This window comes from Mobula hypostoma, chromosome 24 (assembly GCF_963921235.1).
Source record: "Mobula hypostoma chromosome 24, sMobHyp1.1, whole genome shotgun sequence".
NCBI lineage: Eukaryota > Metazoa > Chordata > Chondrichthyes > Myliobatiformes > Myliobatidae > Mobula > Mobula hypostoma.
Genome location: NC_086120.1, coordinates 51,241,351 through 51,264,812, shown reverse-complemented (window position 1 = coordinate 51,264,812; position 23,462 = coordinate 51,241,351). Strand labels below are relative to the sequence as shown.

The window sequence follows — 23,462 nt, the reverse complement described above, 5'->3', positions numbered from 1 at the left end:
AGTGGAAATGGTTGCCTCGTGGCTAATGAAGAAATTTGTTCGAATACCACAACAATAGGCCCAGTGACACGTGGCTGCCCATAAAATCCATCGCACTTCTCAATAGCACCATGCCAGTATTGTCCATCAATTTCCCCGTTCCAGCTTTGTAATGCAAACTTCAAGTTCAAACATAATGTCGAAGGATACACATTCTATTGAAAGAACTGGCAGGAAGGCAGAGGAGGTGGCATTGCTTCGTTGGTAAAAAGTGAAATCAGATCATTAGAAAGAGATGACATAGCGTTGGAAGGTATTAAATCATGGTGGATGGAGCTAAGGAACTGCAAGGGTAAAAAGACCCTGATGGGAGTTGTATACAGATCCCCAAACAGTAGTAAGGATGTGGTCTACAAATTACAACAGGAGATGGAAAACACATGCCAAAAGGGCAATGTTACAATGGTCATGGGATACTTCAATATGCAGATAGATTAGGAAAATCAGGTTGGTGCTGGATCCCAAGAGGGGGAAATTCTAGGGCGCCTACAAGATGGCTTTTGAGAGCAGCTTGTGGTTAAGCCCACTAGGGGATCAGCTGTTCTAGACTGGGTGTTGTGCAATGAAACGGAATTGATTAGAGATCTAAGGTAAAAGAACCTTCAGGAGAAAGTGATCATAATGTGATCGCATTCATCATGAAACTTGAGAAGGGGAAGATAAAATCAGATGTATCAGTATTACAGTAGAGTAAAGGGAATTACAGAGGCATGAGAGAGGAGTTGGCCAGAATTGATTGGAAAAGAACACTGGCAGGGATGACGGCAGAGCAGCAATGGCTGGAATTTCTGGAAGCAATTTGGAAGGCACAGTTTATATACATCCCAAAGAGGAAGAAATATTTTCAAGATAAGATGACACAACCATGGCTAACAAGAGAAGTCAAGGCCAATATAAAAACCAAAGAGAGGGCATATAATAGAGCAAAAATTAGTTGGAAATTAGAGGATTGGGAAGCTAGTAAAAACCAGCAAAAGGCAATTTTAAAAAGTCATTAAGAAGATAAAGATGGAATACAAAAGTAAGCTAGCCAATAATATTAAAGGGGAAACCAAAAGTTTCTTCAGGGAAAGCTTACTGTATGGGCCCTCCACATCGTACTGTCACAGAGAGGGAAAGCTTACTGTATGGGCCCTCCACATTGTACTGTCACAGAGAGGGAAAGCTTGCTGTATGGGCCCTCCACACCGTACTGTCACAGAGAGGGAAAGCTTACTGTATGGGCCCTCCACATTGTACTGTCACAGAGAGGGAAAGCTTGCTGTATGGGCCCTCCACACCGTACTGTCACAGAGAGGGAAAGCTTACTGTATGGGCCCTCCACATTGTACTGTCACAGAGAGGGAAAGCTTACTGTATGGGCCCTCCACATTGTACTGTCACAGAGAGGGAAAGCTTGCTGTATGGGCCCTCCACATTGTACTGTCACAGAGAGGGAAAGCTTGCTGTATGGGCCCTCCACACCGTACTGTCACAGAGAGGGAAAGCTTGCTGTATGGGCCCTCCACACCGTACTGTCACAGAGAGGGAAAGCTTACTGTATGGGCCCTCCACACCGTACTGTCACAGAGAGGGAAAGCTTACTGTATGGACCCTCCACACCGTACTGTCACAGAGAGGGAAAGCTTACTGTATGGACCCTCCACACCGTACTGTCACAGAGAGGGAAAGCTTACTGTATGGACCCTCCACATCGTACTGTCACAGAGAGGGAAAGCTTCCTGTATGGACCCTCCACATCGTACTGTCACAGAGAGGGAAAGCTTGCTGTATGGGCCCTCCACACCGTACTGTCACAGAGAGGGAAAGCTTGCTGTATGGACCCTCCACATTGTACTGTCACAGAGAGGGAAAGCTTGCTGTATGGGCCCTCCACATTGTACTGTCCAGGCTAGGGTGCAGTATCCATGGTTGACCCTGACTGATGGAGGCCTCACTCGCTCACTGTAAAGCACTGGTGAGGCCTCGCTTGGAATATTGTGAGCAGTTTTGGGGCTCCTAATCTTAGAAAGGATATGCTGAACTGGAGAGTATTCAAAGTACACAAAAATGATTCCAGTATTGAATGGCTTGTCATATGAAGAGTGTCTGATGGCTCTGGGACTGTATTCAGTAGAATGAGGGCTGAACAAATTGAAGTATATTGAATGGTGAATGGCTTTGAAAAAGTAGATGTTTCCTGTGGTGGGAGAGTCTTGGACCAGTAGTCACAGGCTCAGAATAGAGAGACGTGGTTTTAGAACGGAGACGAGGCGTTTCTTCAGCCAGAGAGTGGTGCATCTCTGGAATTCATTACCACAGGCAGCTGTGGAGGCTAAATCTGTATGTGTATTTAAGGCAGAGGTTGATAGATTTGTGATTGCTCAAGGCATGAAGGGATACGGGGAGAAGGCAGGAGTCTGGGGCTGGATCAGCCATGATGAAATGGCGGAGCAGATTCGATGGGCCAAATGGCCTAGTTCTGGTCCTGTATCTTATGGTCTTAAGTTCATGATTGTTATCTGACTGTACATGTGTACAACGAAACGAAACGTTCCTCCAGACCACAGTGCACCCATAAAACATATATCACACACAGCTCATGACTCCAGTGTAAAGCTTCCCCATCTGCCGACCTTTCGACTTGCAGAGCCATTCATTAGTCACATGTACTTGGAAACATACAGCAAAATGTGTCATCTGCATTGACAACCAACACAATCTAACAATGTGCTAGGAGCAGCCCACAAGTGTCACAACACACATTACGGTGCCAACATACCACGTCCGTAATGTTCAGCAGCACAGCACAGCAGCAAAACAATCCCCTTCACTGCAGGACGGATTTGAGCATGGGCTGGAGTTGGGAATTGTGTTAGAGTAACCGATTATAAAGAATGTATTGTAAATTGGACCTAATTTGAGAGTGTATTTTGAGAACACTGTCTGGGCTTGATATCACCTGGTGCTTGTTCCCAGTCCAGGGGCTGCATCTGTATTCTGAAATCATGATCCCAGGGGATATGTGACACGCTGCCGTGATTCCCCCCAGAGGACAGTTGTGTCCATGTTAGGTGGCTTACAGGGTATTTTTGTTTCTCCTATACCAGATTTCCCGAGTGTTCTGCTACCTGTGTGTGGTCACCGTGCAGTACCTGGGCCCCACCATTCTCCTGCTACACTCTACTCTGCTGCTTAAAGTGTTGGGTAAGCCAATTCTGCCCTGGGAAAAAGTCTCTGGTTGTCCACTTGATCGATGCCTGTTATCAATTTGTACACCTCTATAAAGTTACCTATCATCTTCCTTCACTCGGGAAGAGAAGAACCCCAGTTTGTTCAACCTCTCTTAATAAAACATCTTCTCTAATCCAGGTGGTATCCTGGTAAATCTCCTCTGCACCCTCTAAAGCTTCCATATCCTTTCTATAATGAGGCGATCAGAACTGAACACGATACTCTACATGTGGTCTAACGAGTCTTATAGAACTGCAACATTACCTGGTATCTTTTGAACTCAATCCCCTGGCTAATGAATGCTAACACATGATACGCTTTCTTAACCACCTTGTCAAATGAAGTGCCAGCCCATCGGTATGCCATCATCGCCCGGTCTGGGTGTCGGATGCTGCTCCCCGCTGCAGCTCTGGGGGAACAGTTCCAGAGTAACTGTTATTTTATTCTTTTTTACACTTGCGTATTGGAATTGACATTGATCCAGTTGCTGGGTGAGGGGTCTTGATGGTTTTGTTCTGGATTCCCCCAGCACTTGCTGCATTCACCCTGAACAGCATCCTTGCCTTATCCACTCACTGGTGCAGCAACCAGCGTCTGCAGCAGCTCCTTGGTAATACTGCCCAGTCACACTCCCTGACTCTGGCATTCGGAAATCGAAGCCTCGACTGAATACAAATGCCAAATCTGTTGTGTCTGAGTTCTGAATGTTCTCAGGCTGTGGGGATCCACAGACTTCTGAAGGAAGAGCACTGTAGGATAGAAACAGGCCCTTTGGTCCATCTAGTCCATGCCAAACATACTTTTCCTAGTCCCATCGACCTGCACCCGGACCATAGCCCTCTATACCCCTCTCATCCCGTGTACTTATCCAAACTTCTCTCAAGTGTTGAAATTGAAGTTGCATTCACCTCTTGCACGTGAATCTCGATCCACACTCTTACTACCCCTCTAGTTCTAGTCTCAGCCAACCTTGGTGGAAAAAGCCTGTTTGCATTCACCCTGTCTATACGTCTCGTAGTTGTGTATACCTCTATTCCCTAGAATGTAGAGGATTGGGAGCAATTTGATAAAGTCCTAACCTATTCACTCTTTCCCTATAACTCTGGTCATAGAATCCCAGCAACACCCTTATAAATTTTCTCTTATTGATATCAATTTTATTGATATCTTTCCTCTGTAGCTCTGTCCTGAACAGCTGACTCCCTTCTCCTGAGATTGTATCCTTGGTTCCAGATTCCAGCTCAGCCACTTTCTCCACATCACAGTGAGGTAGCCATCCATTCTCTCAACTACAGTGTGATCCTTGTGTGGTGCTAAGGCATCCAGTCCCCCTCCTCTTTCCTCAGGAACTTCCTCTGACCACAATCAGAATCAGGTTTATTGTCATGGCCTCAGATCTGTAACTACGGGCTCTGTCTTTTTTCAGGGGACTATTCCTGGGGTTGGTACCCGGAACCTCCTGGAGTTTCACCAGCCATTGATGCCAGTCCACATAACTCGGGCTCTGCACCCGGCGAAGAAGACGATTATCGAATGGCCGTCTCGCAGATCACAGCAGCACTGGGAGCCTTGCGGAACGTCTTCACCCCACTCTTTTACCGGGGACTCCTCTCCTACCTGACTTGGTGGCTGGCAGCTTGTCAGGTGGTGACCAACCTCTTCGGCCTGTACTTCCATCAGTACCTCATGGGCTCGTAGGACGGTGGGGTAGCTCAGCTACGGGACCGTGTCTGCTCTCTCGAGTGCCTTCCTTCTGTCATGTTGGACCACAGGCAAACAGTCCAGCTTAAACAAGGCTTCTTACTTCTTCACCCGTTAGTTTCTTCACTCGCCCCCCCCCAACCCCTGACCCCCACAGAAACGTACTCTCTCCTCTTTGCCTGTGGATAAGGTATAGACAGCAGTTTGCTGTAACTGAGCTTGTGGTGGTTTGTGTGGAAGAGACAGGTGCCCATGCACCCAGGGCAAGGTACTGGAAATTTGTCTGATCAGGAGAAGCTGAGCTGTTGGCCTCTCTGTTCCTGGTTCACTCTTCCGGACAGTTGTTCATTTAACGTTAAACACCTGAGCTGGGTTTTTGTTCAGCGTGTCCTTTTCTCAGCTTGCAAAGCGGTGTCTGTGTTTCTCCAGTGAGGGCAGTGAAGGGTGAAGTTGTTTGGTCACGCACATGGTGTGTAACTCTGTGTGGGAGTGGGCAGAAACCCTGGCAGGTGTGGGATGGACAGAGCAATGGGATCTGAAACAGACCGAAGAGACAGTTCTGGGTCTCACACACCATCTGCTGGAGGAACTCGGCAGGCCAGGCGACATCTAGGGAGGGAAATACACAGTCACCACTTTGGGCTGAGACCCTTCATTAGCTCCTGAAGAGGGGTCTCAGCCTGAAACATTAACTGTTTATTCCCTTCATAGGTGCTGCCTGATCTGCTAAGTTCCTCCAGCATTGATTTTGTGTGTGTCTGTCTGTCTGTCTGTCTGTCTCACGGCGACAGGTGAGATGTTTGCATTGGGGTTTCGGGAAAGTGATGCAGTGTTTCAGGTGATGGTGGGGCACAAGGGAGGGTTGTGGTGAGGGCAGGCTTGAATCCTCACCAGACCTCTGGAAACTGCCATCCTTATCCCGTACTGACCATGAACGTGATGTTTACTGTTTCCAAGGCTGCTAAGTGCCTGTAGATCTGTGTTTGTGTGTGTACTATGGGTAACACAGAACAGAGAACGGTTCAGTACAGGCCCCTCAGCCCACCATGTTGTGCCAAGCCAATTAAATCAGGAATCAAATGGCCAACTCTTCGCCTTCCCAACATCCATATCCTTCCATTTTCCTCACATTCATGTGCCTGTCTAAAAGTCTCTTAAAATTCTCTGATGTTTCTGCACCTACCTCCACCTCAGGCACCCACCTTCTCTGAGTAAAATAATTACCCCTCACATCTCCTTTGAAATGACCCCCTCTCACTTTAAGTGCATGCCCTGTGGTATTAGACATTTCAACCCTGGGGAAAAGAGGCTTTCTGTGCCTCTCATCATCTTATCAAACTCTTATCTGCCTCTGCCACTTCAGAAGGTGAGGACATCCCAAGGGTATTAGAACATAAGGAAATGATGTCAAGAATTTTCTGACGTAAACCGTTACAACCCCATGTCCTCTCACTTGTCAGTAGTGTGGAATGTTACTCGGTGGTCACTGATGTGACTGGTGAGGGAGAGGCTGACACAGAGGCAAGTCTCCCAGGGGAAGGTTAGCACAGGTAATCCGCCGTCCCCTCTCCTGTTATACCCTGGGGAAGATGAGGGTTACGGTTATGAACAGGGTGGGGTCAAGGACATAAAGAACTGCAGATGCTGGAAATCTGAAATAAAGGCAGAAAGCTCTGGAAACACTCAGCAGGTCAGGCAGTGTCTGTGCGGAGGGAAGGAGAATTAACTTTTCAGCTCAATGGCCCTTTGTCCTGATAGGACACTGGACTGTAGAAATGGGATAATTAGAGAAACTTCACCTGTGTGTCTGGGGAGAGGACTGTTTAAAATGAATCTTGTATAATGTACTGTGATGTGGTGGAGCAGAGTGAGTGAGGGGTGAGCCCGAGAGTAAACCTCTCTCAACTCAAGAACATTGATCACTTATACAACTTAAACTTGAATCTGTCAACTTTGAGTGAATCAAGCAGGTTTGTTGGAGAGGGTCCAGAGGAGGTTCACGAGAAAGATTCCAGGAATGAGTTTAACTAAAGAGCGTTTGAGGGCTGTGGGCCATTACTCGCTGGAGTTTAGAAGAATGAGCGGAGATCTCATTGAAACCTATCGAATATTGAAAGGCCTGGATAGAGTGGAAGTGGAGACAATGTTTCCAATAGTGGGGGAGTCTAGGACCACAGGGCACAGCCTCAGAGTAGAGAGACGTCAGTTTAGAATAGAGATTAGGACATCCATTTAGCCAGGGGGTGGTGAACCTGTGGAATTCGTTGCCACAGACAGCCATGGAGATCAAGTCATAGTCATAGAAAAGTACAGCACAGATACATGCTATTTGAATATAAACTTATCTGAATTCAAGTCATTGAGAATATTTAAAGCGGAGGTTGACTGGTTCTTGATTAGTAAGGATGTCAAAGGTTATGGGCGAACGCATGAAAATGTCATTGTGAGGGATAATAAGTCAGCCAAGATGGCCTGATGGAGCTGACTCGATGGACCAAATGGCCTAATTCTGCTCCCATGTCTTATGGTTTAAAAATGGCTAGATACAGATTAAAGCTCCCTCTATATCATCCCAGGGTCAGTGTGACACATGGTGTCTCAGTCACCGCAGGGTAGGGCAGCACAGACTGGGTGCACACACATACAGACGCAGGCTCACCGTGCCCCTCCACTGCACTGTCAAAAAGAGACACATTGGTTCCTCTTGTGTTGTGTGGATGTTGGCTGCATTCTGACAACTCTGCATTTAAAACCATAAGGAATACTGTAGAAGCAGAATTAAGCCATTTGGAACATCAAGCCTGCTCTGCCATTCTATCATGGCTGAATTATTATTCCCCTCAATCCCATTCTCCTGCCTTCTCCACATAACCTTTGATACCCTGACAAATCAAGAACTCATCAAGCTCTTAGTTAAATATACCCAATAATTTGACCTCCACAGACATCTGTAGCAATGAATTCCACAGATTCACCATTCCTTGTCACCTCTGTTCCCTTTATTCTGAGGCTGTGCCCTCTGGTCCTAGACTCCTCTACTACAGGAAACACCCTCTGCACAAGCAAGAACTTCCTTGTACTGTGTTTGTTCTCTGAAGGTCTTTGCTTATGAAAAGAGACCCACCGAATGAACACTTAGAAATCAGGAATGGGGTGGAGGAGAATACAGGTCATTCAGCCCTTCCAGGGAGCTCTAGCATCGAACCCATCCCGGTGATGGCTGTTCATCCACTTGCGGCCCTATGTGTTTGTGATATTAAAGCAGGGGTTCCCAACCTTTGTTATGCCTTGGACCTCCCCCCCCCCCCCGCCATTAACTGAAGGGTCTGTGGATCCCAGGTTGGGAACCCCTGACCCCGCATGAGAGGGTGCACTGACACACTCATGGCTGGGTCTGAGGGTCACTGAAGTCTGTCCACACTTCTCCCTTTGCTTGGTGTCCTCACTGACTGGGCTTTTTCAAGCTAGGAGCAGGCAGGGTGTAGGAATCTTGTGCCCTGCACCACCTGGTCTCACTCACTGTGGGCTGACAGTTCTCACCTCACCATTCTTGTTCTCCCACCACCCGTCTCTCTGCAGTGATTACCCTTTCTGTAAAAGCACACACCTCTCATGTTTTAACAGCTACTGTAAAGTAAATTGCCTTCAGTTAAGGTTCAGTAAACCATCTGATCCAGGTCCCTCTGAGACCCTCTTTTGTGCACATTAGGCTGCGCAGAAGCCCCTGACTGCAGCCTGTAATGTGTGTCTGGGTCACATGCTGCCCGAGGAAAAACTGGCCCCAACAGACTCCCGCGAGACTCTCAATTCACTCATCTGTCTCATTTCCACTCAAATGACTTAATTATAAAGCTGTATGTGTTAAAGGGCCAGTCCATCCCAGCCAGATACGAATTAAATATTAAACCCTCCCATTAGCTCCCCTCGAATGCAGAATTTCATCTTCAAATCCCATTCTGCCGCAGAGCAGCTACACCAGGCTGGGATTCTCAGCACAACGGTAGTGGGTTGGACATGGAAGGCAGGCTGGGTGGGGGGTTGGGGGTAATGAATGGAACAGGACCCCCAGTTCCAGTCTGTCATCTGGTGCCCACTGTGGAAATGTCTGTGTGAAAGTATGAAAGCAGACCCTAGTTTCTGTGTGTGTGTGTGTACACTACAGCTCTGATGTCTACCCACCCTCAACAACTTTATCATGTAAACAAGAGTGAAATTGCACAGTATGGACTGATATGTGTGCTTTTGGAAACAAGCTTTTAAAAAAATATAATTATATTTTAAAATCTTCTGTGAGTTCTTACTTTTCTCCAGTCCGATGACCACAGGAAGAAACAACTGGAGTTTCTAAGAAGCTCCAACCCCAGGTCCCAAACTGTATTAGAGCCAAGGACATCTCTTTGTAAAGCAGCAATCAGTGCAACCTACAAACTGCTGGGGACCTGGCCTCAATCTGGTGTTTGGAGTTTTTCATTGAAACCTATCAAATACTGAAAGGTCTTGGTAGAGTGGATGTGGAAAGGGTGTTTCCTTTAGACCATCAGATATGGGAGCAGATTTGGCTATTTGGTTCATCGTCTGCTCCGCCATTCAATCATGGCTGGTCCTTCCCCCCCCCCCTCAGCCCCACTCTCCAGCCTTTTCCCCATAACCTTCGAGGCCATGTCCAATCCAGAACCTGTCAACCTCAAATACACCAAATGACCTGGCCTCCACAGCTCCCTGTAGTAACCAATTCCACAAATTCACTACCCTCTGGCTAAAGAAATTTCTCTCCAGCTGTTTTAAATAGATGCCCCTCTATCCTGAGGCTGTGCCCTCCTCCCAGATTTCCTTTTCATGGGAAACATCCTTTCCACATCTGAAAGGTTTCAATGAGATCCCCTCCCCCAAATCTCCTAAATTCCAGTGAGTACAGGCCAAAAGCCATCAAGCGTTCCTCACATGATAACCCTTTAATTCCTGGAATCATCCTTGTGAATCTCCTCTGCACCATCTCTAATGCCAGCACGTCTTTTCTTAGATGAGGAGCCCAAAACTGTTCACAATAATCAAGGTGAGGCCTTACCAGTGCCGTATAAAGCCTCAGCATCACATCCCCTTTCTTGTATTTGAGACCTCTTGAAATGAATGTTAACATTGCATTTGCCTTCCTCACCACCAACTCTGCCTGTAAGTTAACATTTAGCGTGTTCTGCACAAGGACTCCTAAGTCCCTTTACATCTCTGATTTTTGGGTTTTCTCCCTGTTTAGAAAACAGTCTGCACGTTTATTTCTACTACCATAGTGCACGACCATGCATTTTCCAACATTGTATTTCATTTGCCACTTTCTTGCCCATTCTGCTAATCTAAGTCTTTCTGCAGACTGTTTCCTCAATACTACCACAAATCTTTGTATCATCTACAAACTTGGCAACAAAGCCATCTTTTCCATCCTTAGAACAGAGGTGAGGATGAATTTCCTTTGCAGAAGGTGGTGAATTTGTGGAATTCATTGCCACGGACAATGTGGAGGCCAAGTTGTTAGATATATTTAAAGCAGAGGTTGATAGGTACTTGATTAGTCAGGCTGTCAAAGGTTACAGGGAGAAAACAGGAGAATGGGTTGAGAGAGAGAATGTAGGTCATGATAGAATGGCTGAGCACTCTCGATGGGCTGAATGGTCAAATTCTGTTGTCATGTCCAATGGTGTTAAGTATTGTGGAAAAACCTGTTGGAAATTCCTCCTGTCTGAAATGAATCAGAATCAGGTTTATTATCACTGGCATGTGACATGAAATTGGTTAACTTAGCAGCAGCACTTCAATGCAATACATAATATAGAAGAGAAAAATAATAAATAAAATTTAAAAAAATAATGATAAACAAGTAAATCAATCACAGTATATGTATATTGAATAGATTTAAAAAACATGCAGAAAAACAAATACTTGTATATTTTTAAAACTGAGATCGTGTTCAGGGGATCAATGTCAATTTGGGAATAGAACATAGAATAGTACAGCACAATATAGGCCCTTCGGCCCACAATGTTGTGCCGACCCTCAAACCCTGCCTCCCATATAACCCCCCCCAAACCTTAAATTCCTCCATATACTTGTCTAGTAGTCTCTTAAATTTCACTAGTGTATCTGTCTCCACCACTGACTCAGGCAGTGTATTCCATGCACCAACCACTCTGAGTAAAAAACCTTCCTCTAATATCCCCCTTGAACTTCCCACCCCTCACCTGAAAGCCATGTCCTCTTGTATTGAGCAGTGGTGCCCTGGGGAAGAGGCGCTGGCTATCCACTCTATCTATTTCCTCTTATTATCTTGTACACTTCTATCATGTCTCCTCTCATCCTCCTTCTCTGCAAAGAGTAAAGCCCCAGCTCCCTTAATCTCTGATCACAATGCATACTCTCTAAACCAGGCAGCATCCTGGTAAATCTCCTCTGTACCTTTTCCAATGCTTCCACATCCTTCCTATAGTGAGGTGACCAGAACCGGACACAGTACTCCAAGTGTGGCCTAACCAGAGTTTTATAGAGCTGCATCATTACATCGCGATTCTTAAACTCTATCCCTCGACTTATGAAAGCTGACACCCCATAAGCTTTCTTAACTACCCGATCTACCTGTGAGGCAACTTTCAGGGATCTGTGGACATGTACCCCCAGATCCCTCTGCTCATCCACACTACTAAGTATCCTGTCATTACTTTGTACTCTACCTTGGAGTTTGTCCTTCCAAAGTGTACCACCTCACACTTCTCCAGGTTGAACTCCATCTGCCACTTCTCAGCCCACTTCTGTATCCTATCAATGTCTCTCTGCAATCTTCAACAATCCTCTACACTATCCACAACACCACCATCCTTTGTGTCATCTGCAAACTTGCCAACCCACCCTTCTACCCCCACATCCAGGTCGTTAATAAAAATCACGAAAAGTAGAGGTCCCAGAACCGATCCTTGTGGGACACCACTAGTCACAACCCTCCAACCTAAATGTACTCCCTTCACCATGACCCTCTGTCTTCTGCAGGCAAGACAATTCTGAGTCCACCTGGCCAAACTTCCCTGGATCCCATGCCTTCTGACTTTCTGAATAAGCCTACCATGTGGAACCTTGTCAAATGCCTTAGTAAAATCCATATAGATCACATCCATTGCACTACCCTCATCTATATGCCTGGTCACCTCCTCAAAGAACTCTATCACGCTTGTTAGACACGATCTGCCCTTCACAAAGCCATGCTGACTGTCCCTGATCAGACCATGATTCTCTAAATGCGCAGAGATCCTATCTCTAAGAATCTTTTCCAACAGCTTTCCCATCACAGACGTAAGGCTCACTGGTCTATAATTACCTGGACTATCCCTACTACCTTTTTTGAACAAGGGGACAACATTCACCTCCCTCCAATCCTCTGGTACTGAATCGGATGGCAGAGGGGAAGAAACTGTTCCTGAGTCGCTGAGTATGTACCTTCAGGGTTCTGTATCTCCTACCTGATGGTAACAGTAAGAAAAGGATGGACCCTGGGTGCTGGAGGTTCTTGATAATGGACGCTATTCTTTCTGAGACACCGCTTCTTGAAGATGTCCTGGGTACTTTGTAGGCTAGTACCCAAGATGGAGCCGACTAAATTTACAACCCTCTGCAGCTCCTTTCGGTCCTGTACAGTAGCAACCCCCCCCCACCCCAAACCAGACAGTGATGCAGCCTGTCAGAATGCTCTCCACTGAACAACTATAGAAGTTTTTGAGTGTATTTGTTGACATGCCAAATCTCTTCAAACTCCTAATGAAGTAGAGTCGCTGTCTTGCCTTCTTTATAACTACATTGATATGTTGGGACCGGATTAGATCCTCAGAGATCTTGACACCCAGGAACTTGAAACTGCTCACTCTCTCCACTACTGATCCCTCTGTGAGGATTGGTATGTGTTCCTTCGTCTTACCCTTCCTGAAGTCCACAATCAGCTCTTTTGTCTTACTGACGTTGAGTGCCGGGTTGTTGCTGTGACACCAGCCCACTAGTTGGCATATCTCACTCCTGTACGCCCTCTCGTCACCACCTGAGATTCTACCAATAATAGTTATATCATGAACAAGTTTATAGATGGTGTTTGGGCTAATCCTAGCCACACAGTCATGTATATATAGAGAGTAGAGCAGTGGGCTAAGCACACACCCCTGAGCTGCACTAGTGTTTATCGTCAGCGAGGAGGAGATGTGATCACCAATCCGCACACGTGTTTAATAACATCTGCAAACATGCTGCAGCAGCTGCTCAGTACTGACGTGTGCCCATTCTCATGCCGGCTTTGCCCTGATCTCTGTGGAATGTTATTTATATTTTATTTAGACACAGAATGGAAATGAGCTCACACCATCCATGTGACCAGTTAACCTACTAACCAGTGTGTCTAGGAATGGGGGAGGAAACGGGAGCGGCCGGAGAAGAGCCTCATGGTCATGGGGAGAGAGCGGTGGGAATCAAACCCGGTCGCTGGTTTTATGTGAACTACGGTATTTCGCTACTTTGCCGTGCCTAAAGGCAATGCAGTGCATTCTGGTTAATTGGGACACATCAGGACCAAGTACATTTTGGCCCAGTGAACTGGAACCCACTGTAACATCGTTCCATCTGAACCAGTGTTTGGACCCAGGCTGGTCACAGCCACAAAGCAGTTCGGAGTGTTGTTGCTTTTATAATTTGGCTGCCTTCTCCAAGCAGCTGGCTGTAGCTCTGTCAGGATGATGAACAGGTTGTGACGTTCCAAAGAGATGTTCACCAGCCAGCAGGGGTGGGCAGCCCAGGGTGTGAGAGTGACCGTGAGACTGTCTGGCGTACGAAGAAAATTTATAAGTAGATTTTGTTCAACAGGAGACTGATTTACAGTGTCACACAAAAACACGCACGCAAAAACACACACAGTTCTTGCAAATTAATTAGATTACTAATAACAATTTCAGACTGGTTTAACACACTAAAGATGGATTTGATGTCGGCTGATTCTAATATCCGTTATTTACTGTTAGAGGGAATTTTTAAAGCGAATCTCGGCTCTGGTTTTGGGTGAAGTGAGGATGAATACGCCGATCTTCAAAAGTGTGAGATCTGTGATGGACTCAGTGGCCCCCTGCTCTGTACAGAGGTTAGGGAAGGGCTCCAGCCACAACAGGCTTTCAGCACAACCTCAACGTGCCCTGTTGAACCAAGCCTACTTCCTAATTCTTTAAAGAGGAATTTTGTGTGTTCAGAACCTTCACTGGTGTCACACTATCCAGTTCCCGATACATGCAGCACTGGCTGTAAAGGGGAATGGTTAGGAGGGGGAACAAATCTCAGACTTGGGGTGGGAGCTCTGCCTGTCTCTGTGTGGCCCTGTTGAGGAGTAGTGGGAGTTTTCTTGGAGCTTCTGAAGTTACCTGTGATTCATCACCAGCTACTCCACACCAGCAGATGGCCGTATTTCTTACCATGAGAGGGCCGGTGAAGCAACCACATCCAGCGGCTGCGCTAAGAACAGCAAGCTGTCACCAAGACCAACGCTTGCAAGGGCTTTACTTCAGACAGTTTCAATAACTGAATTTGTAACATACAACATTTCTGACTGTAACATAGATTTTACGACATAAGCCAGTGGTATTAACCCTGATTCTGATACCACCAACCCACACACTCGATTCTAGCCATCATTGCCTGCACAGAAATTTACCCCTCCTCACCTTAAATGCATGTTGTCTAGGTCTGCAGCCACTGTTGAGGGATATCAGCTCTGTAGTCTGGGCTGCTGGATTCCCAGACCAGCAAATCTGCTGCTATCCCACGGACAGGTCTTTGGGCAAAGTGCCTGGGGTTCCCTCAGGTGTTTACCTGTGGCTCCTCTGGCAGCTGCAAGAACTGCAGCCCATCACTGAACTCTCTTCCCTCACTCAGAGAAGCATACCAGAGTATTTTAGCTGTTTCTTCACACTTGACCCACTCCACTGCATAGTCTATGTACTCCACATCTCCTCAGGACAACCCGATAGGAACATCCAAGGAAATCATGATATAGAAGAATTAGGCCATTCAGCCCATCAGATCTGCTTCACCATTCCATCATGGCTGATTTATTATCCCTCTCAACCCCATTGTCCTTCCTTCTCCATGTAACCTTTGATGCCCTGATTAATCAAGAACCTATCAACCTGTGCTTTAAATATACCCAATGACTTGGCCTCCAGGGCTGTGTGGGTACATGAATTCCACATATTCATCACTCTCTGGCTAAAGAATTTCCTCTTCATCTCTGTTCTACACTGATAAAGACTTGCATTCCTACAGCACCTTCCACTTCCTTGCACCATGTCCTCAATTCCTTGCGGTTCATGAGTTCTGGTTGGAGGAGAAAGAAATCACCTGATTTTGGCAAGAGAAATGATTGGCCCAGCCTCTTGTGGAGTCCTTGGGGTCTCAGTGTAAAGTCTTAAAAGAAAGCACCTCTGATTCTATGGCGCCCGAGCCCACATTCTCCAACAGAGGCACACTATTATTTACCCAACCAACAGGCCAGAACCTCTACTGCAAACCAACACTAGCGTAGTTAGAAGACTCAGCAAGGTGAATGGCAGGATTCTTAGCAGAGTGGAGGAACAGGGAGGGGTCTTGGGGTCCCTGTTCACTTACTACGCAAGTTGATATGGTTGTTAAGGTGATGTATGATGTGTTGGCCCTCATCAGTCAGGATTGAGTTTGAGAGTTAAGGGGTAATGTTGCAGCTCTATAAGCCTCTGATTAGACCACATTTGGGGTATTGTGTTTAGTTTTGAAAGCCTATTTATAGGAAGGATGTGGAAGTTTTAGAGAAGGTGCAGAGGAAATTTACCAGGACGCAGCCAGGATTAGAGATCTTGTTTTATGAAGATAGGTTGAGCAAGCTAGTGCTTTTCTCTTCAGAGCAAACAAGGATGAACAGTGGCTTGCTAGAAGCTGTTGCATGCCTGTCCCTCAGGCAGAAGAACCGAGATCTCTGTTCATTAGCCATTTGACCCTGTGAACCACACAGCACATTCCTTCTGAATCAGCCGTGGCTCCTGCTCTGCTCTCCCAGTTCACACCTCTCTACTCAGCGTCCTCTCCTGCTGCTATTTTCAAAAATGTGCGAAATAGTTCAGATACCTTTAACACTTCTAGACTGTATTGTTGTTTCCATAGTTTTCCCTTCAGTAGCAGTTTAGTGAGCAGCTTCTCAAAAATATTAAACTTGTCATGAGCTTCTCTGGCCCTCCTGGACCCTTCAGCAAATCCCAACACCCCACCAGTGGCAGCTTTTTGTGCAGGCTTGTGTTCTGACAACCCTGCACTTCCTTTCCCAAGTCTCTCCCACTCCCCCTACAAAAATCCATCTACCCTTATCTAGCACCTGAGGTTTGGTGCCTCGTTTGAGAAACTCTAGTGGTTGACAATGACATCACTGATACAATTTGAAGGTGATAGGAGGTAAGTATGGGGAGGGGGTGGGGACATCAGAGGTATTTCCCCCCCAGACAGAATGCTGGGTGTGTAAACCTGCTGCCGGGGTGGGGGCGGGGGGGGGGGTTAGTTAGGCAGATGCATTAGGGACATTTAAAAGGCTTTTAGATAGGCACATGGATGATAGAGAATGGAGGGCTACTGTGTATAGGAGGAAGGGTTAGATTGATCTTAGAGTTGGTTAAAAGATCAGCACATCATGGGCTGAATGGCCTGTCTGTTCTCCGTCTAATGACAGATTTATGTTCAAAAACAACCTATTTTCTGTCACATTGCTGAAAATCCTGTAGCAGTTTGTATAATTCCAACTTACTACAAAACATCAACATGTTTGTGCATTTGAACCAACAGCTTTGAGTTGGTTTCCTCTTGTCAGGTGCCCAGTGGCTGGATATGTGGTTGACACCCGCTACCTGGTTCTACCAAACAGTACTTGTTTCAATTTGGACATTTCATTACCAATGAAAGCACTTGCTGTTCTTCAAATTTCACTGTGTTTATGTCTTGTGTGGCAGAGATTTCTGTCCAGCATTTTATCAACTTATGAATCGTCATGGTGATCTAGGATAAACTCAAATGCTGGTATTTACTACAACAGCACTGCCTGGCACTCAAAGGGTTAAAAATACTGCCATTGTCTGGCCACCACATAAGTGTTTAAGTTAATGAAATGCTTGGATACCAGGTCTCCCCAGCTCGATGTTAAATGGTGCATCTGTTTTTGGGCCTGGTTAGGCCTTTGTTGTAGAGACGGTTGCTAGGTTGAGGGCCTGGGGTGGTGGCAGCAGGCGTGTCTAACAGACACCCAGACAGTATCCCCTGGGATACAACACAATGAACTATAATACTGTCTGGAAAAATAAAAAAGGAGTTACATCCTGATTGCTGGTTTCCCATCCAAGCTTCTTTAGAACAAAATCACCAACTCTAAGCATTTGATGGCATCGAAGGGAAAAAAGTCCTGAACGGTGACATTTTTAATGGTAACTTCCACTTTTCACACAGTGTGGAGGATGGTGTCATTGTGATTTTATCTCGCAAGAGGCTGCCATAACCCAGCAAATGTAACCATAGTGATTAATCAACACATTTCAGAGGTAGTTTGCAGTAACCAGCATTATGGTTGCTGCTGTAAAGTAGATCAGTGAGGATGAGAGTCCACAGTGCCCTCCGACCTGGACCACCATCCAAATGTGACCATGACTGATCCACCCCGGCCTCAGCTCTCAATTCCTCAATCACTCAAAATAATTCAATACTTCCTTTTGAAGTATCCTCAATAATTCCACCTCCCCACACCCTGCAGAAACCCCAAACTCTGCACTGGATTTAGGAATGAGATGAGGGAGCTTTGCTTTCAGTTAGTTAATTCCTTCTCTCTGTCCCTCACTCGGGATTGGATGGAGGATAAGGCCATTCAACCCATCACATCTGTTCCACTGATCAACCATGGCTGATTTATCTTCCCCCCTCAACCCCATTCTCCTGCCCTCTCCCACAGACTGTAATAGGGACAGAGGAATGTATAACAGGAGAAAGGGTTAATATAAAAAATGAACAAGTGGAAAGGTTTGAAGGATACTGAAAGAGCATACTTAGTGACCCCTTTATTAACTACCTTCTGTACCTCAAAGTGGCCACTGAGTGCACGTTCGTGGTCGTCTGCTGTCGTCCATCCACTTTGATCTGATGTGCATTCAGAGATGCTCTTCTGCACATCACTGTTGTAACTTGAGATTATCTGAGCTACTGTTGCCTTCCTATCAGCTTGAAGCAGCAAGCCCATTCTCCTCTGATCTCCCTCATTAACAAGGTATTTTTGCCCAAGACACAGCTGCTCACGGGATCCTTTTTTGCTCTGTTTAGCTCTGTAAACTGTAGAGACTGTTGTGTAAAAATGCCAGGATATCAGCAGTTTCTGAGATACTCAAACTGCCCTGTCTGGCACCAATCATTCCATGGTCAAAGTCACTTACATCGTATTTCTTCCCCATTCTGATGTTTGGTCTGAATAACAACTGAAACACTTGATCATGTCTGCATGCTTTTATACATCAAGTTGCTGCCACGTGATTGGCTGATTTGATATTTGCATTAATGAGGTGTATATGTGTACCTAATAAACTGACCACAGTGTAGAACTTGACAGCACAGTACAGGGCCTTTGTGCCAATCGTTAACCTTCTCCAAGATCCATCTAAACCTGCATAACTCCATTTTTCTTTCATCCATGTTCCTATCTTAAGAGTCTCGTAAATGCTCAAAGTATCTGCCTTACCACCATCCACCACTGTGTGTAAAAATAACTTGTAACTCATCTAATTTTTCCTCCACTCAAAAGGATGGCCTCCGCTGCCCTAGGATAAAGGGTCTGTGCTTCTGATCATCTCGAACACCTCTATCGTCACCTCTCATCCTCCTTCACTCCAAAGAGTAAAGGCTGAGCTCACTCAACCTTTCTCCGTAAGAGATGCTCTACAATCCTAAATCTCCTCTGCACACTCTCCAAATCTTCCACATCTTTCTGATAATGAGACAACCAGAACTGAACACAGTTTTCCAAGTGTGGTCTAACCAGGGTTTTACAGAGCAGCAAAATCCGACCTTGGCACCTCACCGTGGCGCACGAATGACACTGGCCGAACATCAGTGAGATTCGTCCTCTGGCAGGTCTAACCTATTCGTGAAGGTGATGGTCCATCGGTATACTACCAGACTAGATCTAGTAGTAGGATCGTGGCTAGCTAAGTCAAGGAGGTAAGCATGCCTTTGTTACTTTGTAGGTAATGCCTCTTCAGGCAAAGGCTGCACCCAATGAGGATGCCGGCAGCAGGGCGTGGGGTGATGGTGTCTGTGGCAGATGAATCCAGAAGGGTCAGTGGTACAGTCACCCTGGTGACATGCGGAGGAACCAGAGTGCTGGTCACGGACGGCATCACTAGACTAGTTAGTTGTCACTGTGGGGCAGCTTCCTTATCCGCTCAGTCTGTTACACTCCTGTGTACCACCTAGCATCAGATCTGGAATCCCAGAGAGACTGTATGGTGGGGGCACGACACCGTCTGTCTTGTTACTGTGCAAGGCATGGAAAAACAGTCAACATTGAAATCGATGGACAGCCGAAGAGCTGCAACTTGACCTCATGGCCCTTGAACTCACCATGTGGCTTCTGAACTAACCAATCAACCTGCCCAGCAAAACCACAACCAAGTTGTGCTGAACAGAAGGGAATCACAGCCCATGAACTCCTGTACTGTACTTCGTTTCTGCACTCATGGTCACACCAGATGATTGTGGCTTAAACAAATATTACACTACCATTCAAATGAAATGCTAGAAATACACCACACATCTGTGGGGAAAGAGAATAGCATTTCAGACCAATGACCTCTGCATGAGAACTTGGGTTTTATCTTCAATTTCAGAATTGGGTTTAATATCACTGGCAAATGTAGTGAAATTTGCTTTTCAGAAGTACAGTGCAATACACACAAAAAAAATCTAAAATACACTAAGATTGATTTTATATATATATATGTGAATAAATAGTGCAAAAATAATAGAGCAACACACATCAAAGTTGCTGGTGAACGCAGCAGGCCAGGCAGCATCTCTAGGAAGAGGTGCAGTCGACGTTTCAGGCAGAGACCCTTCGTCAGGACTAACTGAAGGAAGAGTAAGGGATTTGAAAGTTGGAGGGGGAGGGGGAGATGGAGATCCAAAATGATAGGAGAAGACAGGAGGGGGAGGGATGGAGCCAAGAGCTGGACAGGTGATTGGCAAAAGGGATATGAGAACGTCATGGGACAGGAGGCCTTTCGGTTAGCCCTGACGAAGGGTCTCGGCCTGAAACGTCGACTGTACCTCTTCCTAGAGATGCTGCCTGGCCTGCTGCGTTCACCAGCAACTTTGATGTGTGTTGCTTGAATTTCCAGCATCTGCAGATTTCCTCGTGTTTGCGTTTTTAAAGATAGAGGTAGTGTTCATGGATTAGTTCATTGTTCGTTCAGAAATCTGATGGAGGAGGGGAAAAAGCCGTCCCTAAGACATTGAATGTGTGTCTTCAGGCTCCTGTACCACCTCCTTGATGGTAGCAATGAGAAGAGGGTGTGTCCTGGGTGATGGGGAGGGTCCTTAATAAAGGATGCCGCCTTTTTGAGCTTCCTGCTTCCCACCACCCCCAGTACCTACAAGGCCCTTTAACATGCGAGGATTCTCCAGTGAAATAGCCCCCTCTGCTGCCAGACCTCTAGAGAAAGAATCCAGGAACCCGGCCAGTGAAAGATTCAAAAACGCATGTCCCCATCACTCTGAGACACGGCCTTGTCAGCCTCTCACTCACTCATCCTGTCGAGTCTACTCGAAGTCTCAGACATTACCCACTGTCGCAGAAAGACAACAGCCCAGTTTTAGAGTTCTTTCTCATTGTCATCTGCAAAAACCCAAAGCCCACGTTGTAACTACAGCTTGCATATTCCTATTTCATCAGTTATTCCCTGAGGCAGCGTCACAATTAGTGTAGTATTTTACAGCGCCATCCATCACTAATCGGGGTTCACTATCCGCCCTTACCTGTAAAGAGCTTGTGCATTTTCCCTGTTACCGTGTACCTGACACGGTAAAGAGTGGCTTTCCTTCCACAGTCTAAAGAGGGCTAAGTTGTGGGTGGGCATGTTATGTTGGCACTGAAGCGTGATGACACCTGCGGACTGTCTAACTCAGTGCTTGCTGATCTGATTTGACACGACACAAATGACATTCCGCTCCATGTTTCAATGTACATATGACATAACATATAAAGCTCATCTTTTTCTTAGGTTTCCTGAGCAGTACAGTAGCATAACGCTTTATGGAGTCAGTGATCAAGGTTGAAATCTGTGAAGAGTTTGCACAGGCTTTTGACAAGGTCCCACACAGGAGATTAGTGTGCAAACTTAAAGCACACGGTATTGGGGGTAAGGTATTGGTGTGGGTGGAGAATTGGTTAGCAGACAGGAAGCAGAGAGTGGGAATAAACGGGACCTTTTCAGAATGGCAGGCGGTGACTAGTGGGGTACCGCAAGGCTCAGTGCTGGGACCCCAGTTGTTTACAATATATATTAATGACTTGGATGAGGGAATTAAATGCAGCATCTCCAAGTTTGCGGATGACACGAAGCTGGGTGGCAGTGTTAGCAGTGAGGAGGATGCTAAGAGGATGCAGGGTGACTTGGATAGGTTGGGTGAGTGGGCAAATTCATGGCAGATGCAATTTAATGTGGATAAATGTGAGGTTATCCACTTTGGTGGCAAAAATAGGAAAACAGATTATTATCTGAATGGTGGCCGATTAGGAAAAGGGGAGGTGCAACGAGACCTGGGTGTCATTATACACCAGTCATTGAAAGTGGGCATGCAGGTACAGCAGGCGGTGAAAAAGGCGAATGGTATGCTGGCATTTATAGCGAGAGGATTCGAGTACAGGAGCAGGGAGGTACTACTGCAGTTGTACAAGGCCTTGGTGAGACCACACCTGGAGTATTGTGTGCAGTTTTGGTCCCCTAATCTGAGGAAAGACATCTTTGCCATAGAGGGAGTACAAAGAAGGCTCACCAGATTGATTCCTGGGATGGCAGGTCTTTCATATGAAGAAAGACTGGATGAGCTGGGCTTGTACTCGTTGGAATTTAGAAGATTGAGGGGGGATCTGATTGAAACGTACAAGATCCTAAAGGGATTGGACAGGCTAGATGCAGGAAGATTGTTCCCGATGTTGGGGAAGTCCAGAACGAGGGGCCACAGTTTGAGGATAGAGGGGAAGCCTTTTAGGACCGAGATTAGAAAAAACTTCTTCACACAGAGAGTGGTGAATCTGTGGAATTCTCTGCCACGGGAAACTGTTGAGGCCAGTTCATTGGCTATATTTAAGAGGGAGTTAGATATGGCCCTTGTGGCTACAGGGATCAGGGGGTATGGAGGGAAGGCTGGGGCGGGGTTCTGAGTTGGATGATCAGCCATGATCATAATAAATGGCGGTGCAGGCTCGAAGGGCCGAATGGCCTACTCCTGCACCTATTTTCTATGTTTCTAACCATGACCATGCAAGTTTCCTGCGGGTGCTCCAGTTTTCTGCAGAGATGTACAGGTTAGGGTTAGTAAGTTGTGAACATGGTATGTTGGTGCCAGAAGCAGGTGACACTTGTGGGCTGACCCCTGCACAGCCACAACACCTCCTCACTAGTCAAGGCGGTACAGCAATGTCTGCACTTGGAGGTGATTGGGGATTGCATGGCTTCCAACCCCCATTCTAATCACTTCCTGCAGGAGGACACGTCTGGCTGCATCACTGTGTGTACAGAAGCTGCAAGGCAGCAGACCACAAGAGGACAGTAAAAACTGCCAAGAGGATAACTGGGGTCTCCCTCACCCCTATTTGGGATATTTACTGGGAGCATTGCAGACAAAGTGCCAGGAGCATTGTTGAGGACCCCTATCACAATCCCTTTGACCCACTATTGTCAGGAAGGAGGTACAGGAGCATCAGGACTAGGACTGAGTAACAGCTTCTTCCTCAGGCTGTGAGACTAATGAATATCCTATCACCACCGAGTTCTCATTACCAGGATAGCGAGCTGCTGACTCTACTGTTCACCTGTGTACTACATGCATTCTGAATTTTATTTTATTAGTTTATTGATGGTAATATTTTGGTTTATGTGCCCTGTGTGATCTATGTTTTGTGGGTGCACTGTGGTCCAGAGAAACATAGTTTCAGTTGGTTGTATGCATGTTTTGTCAGATGACAATAAACTTGAACTTGATCAACTCTAGCACCTTTTCCTCACCCGAGTGAGTAGTATCCACACCATCTGGAGAAGGGGACGCCTTGGTTTTGAGTGACAGAGGCTCAACCCGAGAGGACAGCGATGGTAGCTCCAGAGACTGAGTGATGTGGGCAGGAAGAACCTCATCTGCAGGGCAAGTCCAGGCGAGAGACACCTCTTAACCATTACCTTTAA

General features: G+C 46.3%; 1 protein-coding gene across 2 annotated transcripts in view; it reads left to right on the top strand.

The window, feature by feature from the left end:
• The window catches only part of tmem161a (transmembrane protein 161A), a 250,910-nt gene extending 240,098 nt beyond the window's left edge, over positions 1 to 10,812 (top strand). For both annotated transcript variants that reach the window (XM_063032710.1, XM_063032709.1), the window contains 2 exons: positions 3,129 to 3,225; positions 4,679 to 10,812. In XM_063032710.1, the coding sequence (XP_062888780.1) occupies positions 3,129 to 3,225; positions 4,679 to 4,950 (369 nt within the window). In that variant the 3' untranslated portion in view covers positions 4,951 to 10,812. The remainder of the gene's footprint in view (positions 1 to 3,128; positions 3,226 to 4,678) is intronic.
• Positions 10,813 to 23,462: the final 12,650 nt, after the last annotated feature.